This window comes from Nestor notabilis, unplaced genomic scaffold (assembly GCF_000696875.1).
Source record: "Nestor notabilis isolate BGI_N333 unplaced genomic scaffold, ASM69687v1 scaffold3664, whole genome shotgun sequence".
NCBI lineage: Eukaryota > Metazoa > Chordata > Aves > Psittaciformes > Psittacidae > Nestor > Nestor notabilis.
This window is the reverse complement of record NW_009925306.1, coordinates 2,289-5,390: the sequence shown is the minus strand read 5'-3', so window position 1 is coordinate 5,390 and position 3,102 is coordinate 2,289. Positions and strand designations below refer to the sequence as shown.

At 51.9% G+C, this 3,102-nt stretch overlaps 1 protein-coding gene across 1 annotated transcript in view; it reads right to left on the bottom strand.

Moving 5' to 3' along the window:
* Positions 1–3,101, bottom strand: part of ZC3H3 (zinc finger CCCH-type containing 3) — a gene marked incomplete at both ends in the record, with an annotated part of 59,440 nt that extends 56,339 nt beyond the window's left edge. Inside the window, 2 exons of the mRNA XM_010013003.1 lie at positions 769–965; positions 1,813–3,101. Of these exons, the coding sequence (XP_010011305.1) occupies positions 769–965; positions 1,813–3,101 (1,486 nt within the window). The remainder of the gene's footprint in view (positions 1–768; positions 966–1,812) is intronic.
* Position 3,102: the final 1 nt, after the last annotated feature.

The window sequence follows — 3,102 nt, the reverse complement described above, 5'->3', positions numbered from 1 at the left end:
TCTTTCCCTTCTCCTCCTACAGAAAGCTTTTCCCTTTCCTGATTCTTCTTCCCCATTTTTGTCCTTCCATCCATCCAGGCACAGCAACATCTCAACACAGCTCTTTGTCTGCACACAAATTGCCTGTGACAACGTCACCACTGAACAGCAGAACCAGGAACATCACAGAAACGTGTTACACACACGTAGGTGCAGCTCTTTGAGCCCCTGATTTCAGCTCTGACCATTGCCAAGCCAAGGCAGCAGGACACAGACCCAAAATAAAACCCAGTGGATACAGTTTTCCTCTAATTATTGCTATTTTAGGCAATCACATACAAAACAGACACGCCAGCAGCCATGGCACTGGGATATGGGTGCAGTAGGTAGGTCTATAGCTCCTAGAGGAGCACCTCATGGCATGGACAAGCTTTTGCCCCATGCAGCAGAGAGATTAGTCTTACAAATGTATTACCGCCCCTGCCATCCTTTTCCTTCCTTAAGCACCTCCTTATTTGATGCCTTCAAATCCAGCAAAACCACAATGAAACCAAGAAGCAGCTTTCAAATGGCCTTGTCTGGAAATACCAAAGCACAACACACCTTTGGGGTAAGGCAGAAGCCTTACACCAGCCAAACTTCACCTCAGTGTTTGCTCCAGGACCACCACCAGCAGATACGCCTCCTGGAGGACTCCGTAACTCACTTCCAAACCCAAGAGCATCCCTTGGAATTGCTTCACCAACACACAGAGCAAATAGCATCACTCCTTGGCATGGCTGGTCCTACCTTCCTTGGTGGAGACCTGCATCCTGGTGGCTGGCAGCCTGCAGAGCCTGTGCTTGGTGATGTGCACCAGGCCCCTGGGTAAGGAGCGCTTTGGTGCTACAGAAGGTTTGCCCCTCAGGGAGTTCTTCTTCCTGAGGTGGAAGTAGCTCTTCAGAGGTGTGGTGGGTGAGGAGCTGCTCTTCTTATCTGTTGGGAAGCTGGGAAGGGAACACCACAGAATAAGAAGATAGTAAAGAGGTGACCAAAGCCCCTCCCCAGAGCAGCTGTGTCGCTGAGCTCCTCACTGCTCCCAAAGCAAGGATGATAAGAAACACTGAACAGAGAATTCCAACTAAAAAGGCAAGTGTGAGGAGTTTGTGGCAAAGCACAGATGGAGAATGAGGTATCTGACAGCACAACTCAACTCATTCCCTTCTGCTTCTGCTCAACAGATGTAGGAGAGAGCATAAGTTAAGGCAGAAGCTCTTCCCTGTGAGGGTGCTGAGGCGCTGGCACAGGGTGCCCAGAGAAGCTGTGGCTGCCCCATCCCTGGCAGTGTTCAAGGCCAGGTTGGACACAGGGGCTTGCAGCAACCTGCTCTAGTGGAAGGTGTCCCTGCCCGGGGCAGGGGTTGGAGCAGCTTTAAAGTCCTTTCTAACCGAAACCATTCTAATTCTGTGATTCAAGCCACTTCTCCTCCTTTCCCCAGCCCCCAACACGAGTGGTTATCAAACAGCCATTTCCTTCCCTTTGAACATGAGTCTGTTTTTCAGGTCAGGGAGGAGCCTCCCAAGTGTTGCAGCAAAGAACAGGAGAGGGAATGAGAAGAAATCCCAGCTGTGTTTCAAAGGTTAAAGCAGACACAAACTGCTAAAGCAATTAAAACCTGAGAGCTCCCAAGCCTGGAAAACAGGATGGCTCCAGACAGAACAAAGCCTTTGGAAAGCGAAAGGCAAATATTCCCCCCAGTAGACAGAAATCCTCACAGGAATTTCACTTATAGCCACTTACATGAAGCCAATCGACACAAAATACAACCAGCACCATCAACAACCACCAACTCACCCCAAGCTGCCTTTTCTCTTGATGATTTTGGTCCGACTCTTCACTTTGTAACTGGACAATGTGGTGTCACCAAAGGAGGACTTCACCCCACCAAGTCCACCAGATACAGCACTCAGGGGCGGTGGGACAGCACTGGCTCGAGGCAGGCTGGGGGCTGGAGGCTTCTGCTGATCCTCTGATCGCCACCTGAACGCTGACTTGGAGGTGGAGGGTGAGCTCTGCAAGGTGGTGGCTTTCCACTTGTATTTGCTGGGAGAAACCCCCAGCTTGGCCTGAAGTCCTGATTTCTTCACCTTTGCTCCCAAGTCTGCTTTTGGTGACAGTTTAGCACCTTTGTCTGCTCCACCAGTGACCCTCTTAGCACCTTCTGAAGCTCTAGGGCTCACCCACCTCTTCACAGCACGAGAGCATCTACCAGGGTTTGCAACCCACGTGTAGTTAGTTTTCCTGAACTTTGGAGCTTTGCTGGAGATGGGGGTTGAGGCAGCTTTTAGGTGACCAACAGCTTTGGGGACCGTGGAAAACCTGCTCTTCACTGGAGTCATCCCAACCACCGAAGTCACAGCAGGCCTGGAGTGTGGCTCACCACTTCCCAGGAGCTTTGTCTCTCTGGAAGCATCCCTGTCTTGCTCACAACTGGCCTGCCCTGGAGCTGGTGGCTCTGTCTTCTTGCACACCAAGCACCGAGCTGGTTCACGGTCTGGCAACACTGGAGGCTCCTGAGGTTCTGACTTCAGTGTCACGGCGCTTTCACTGGTGCTTCCAGAGGAAGCTGGGGAGCTCCCAGCCACGTCACCAGCCATCAGCACCGTTCTGGCCTTATCTGCCACACTCACATAGGCTGAACTCACAAACCTGTGAGATGAAGTGAATGAAACAGAGAGAGAAGGTCTCCTCCCTTCATTTTGGCTCACGGGTGGAGATTTTGGCACCCTTTTCTTGTCACCTGAAGCTGTGACCACCGTTTCCAGCTTGCAGCAAGAACCAACATCAGGAAATCCTTTGGAATCTCCAAACTGGGCAACCCTGTGGGGGAGCTGGATCCCCACAACTATGTTACCATCAGTGGTTAGGTCCACATGTCTCTCTGGAGGTGATTCTGGTGGCTCAGAGGCCTGGCTGTCCCCACAGCTCCCAAAAGCCTGAGACGTGCTGGCACTCGCACCGCTCCCAGTGTCACACGCTGCTCCCCGTGGCCGGTTCACAAGGGAATACTTTTTCCTCCAGGAATGACCTTGGTGCTGCTGGAAATCCCTTGTTGGAGCTTGCTGGGGGTACCTGGCCGAAAAT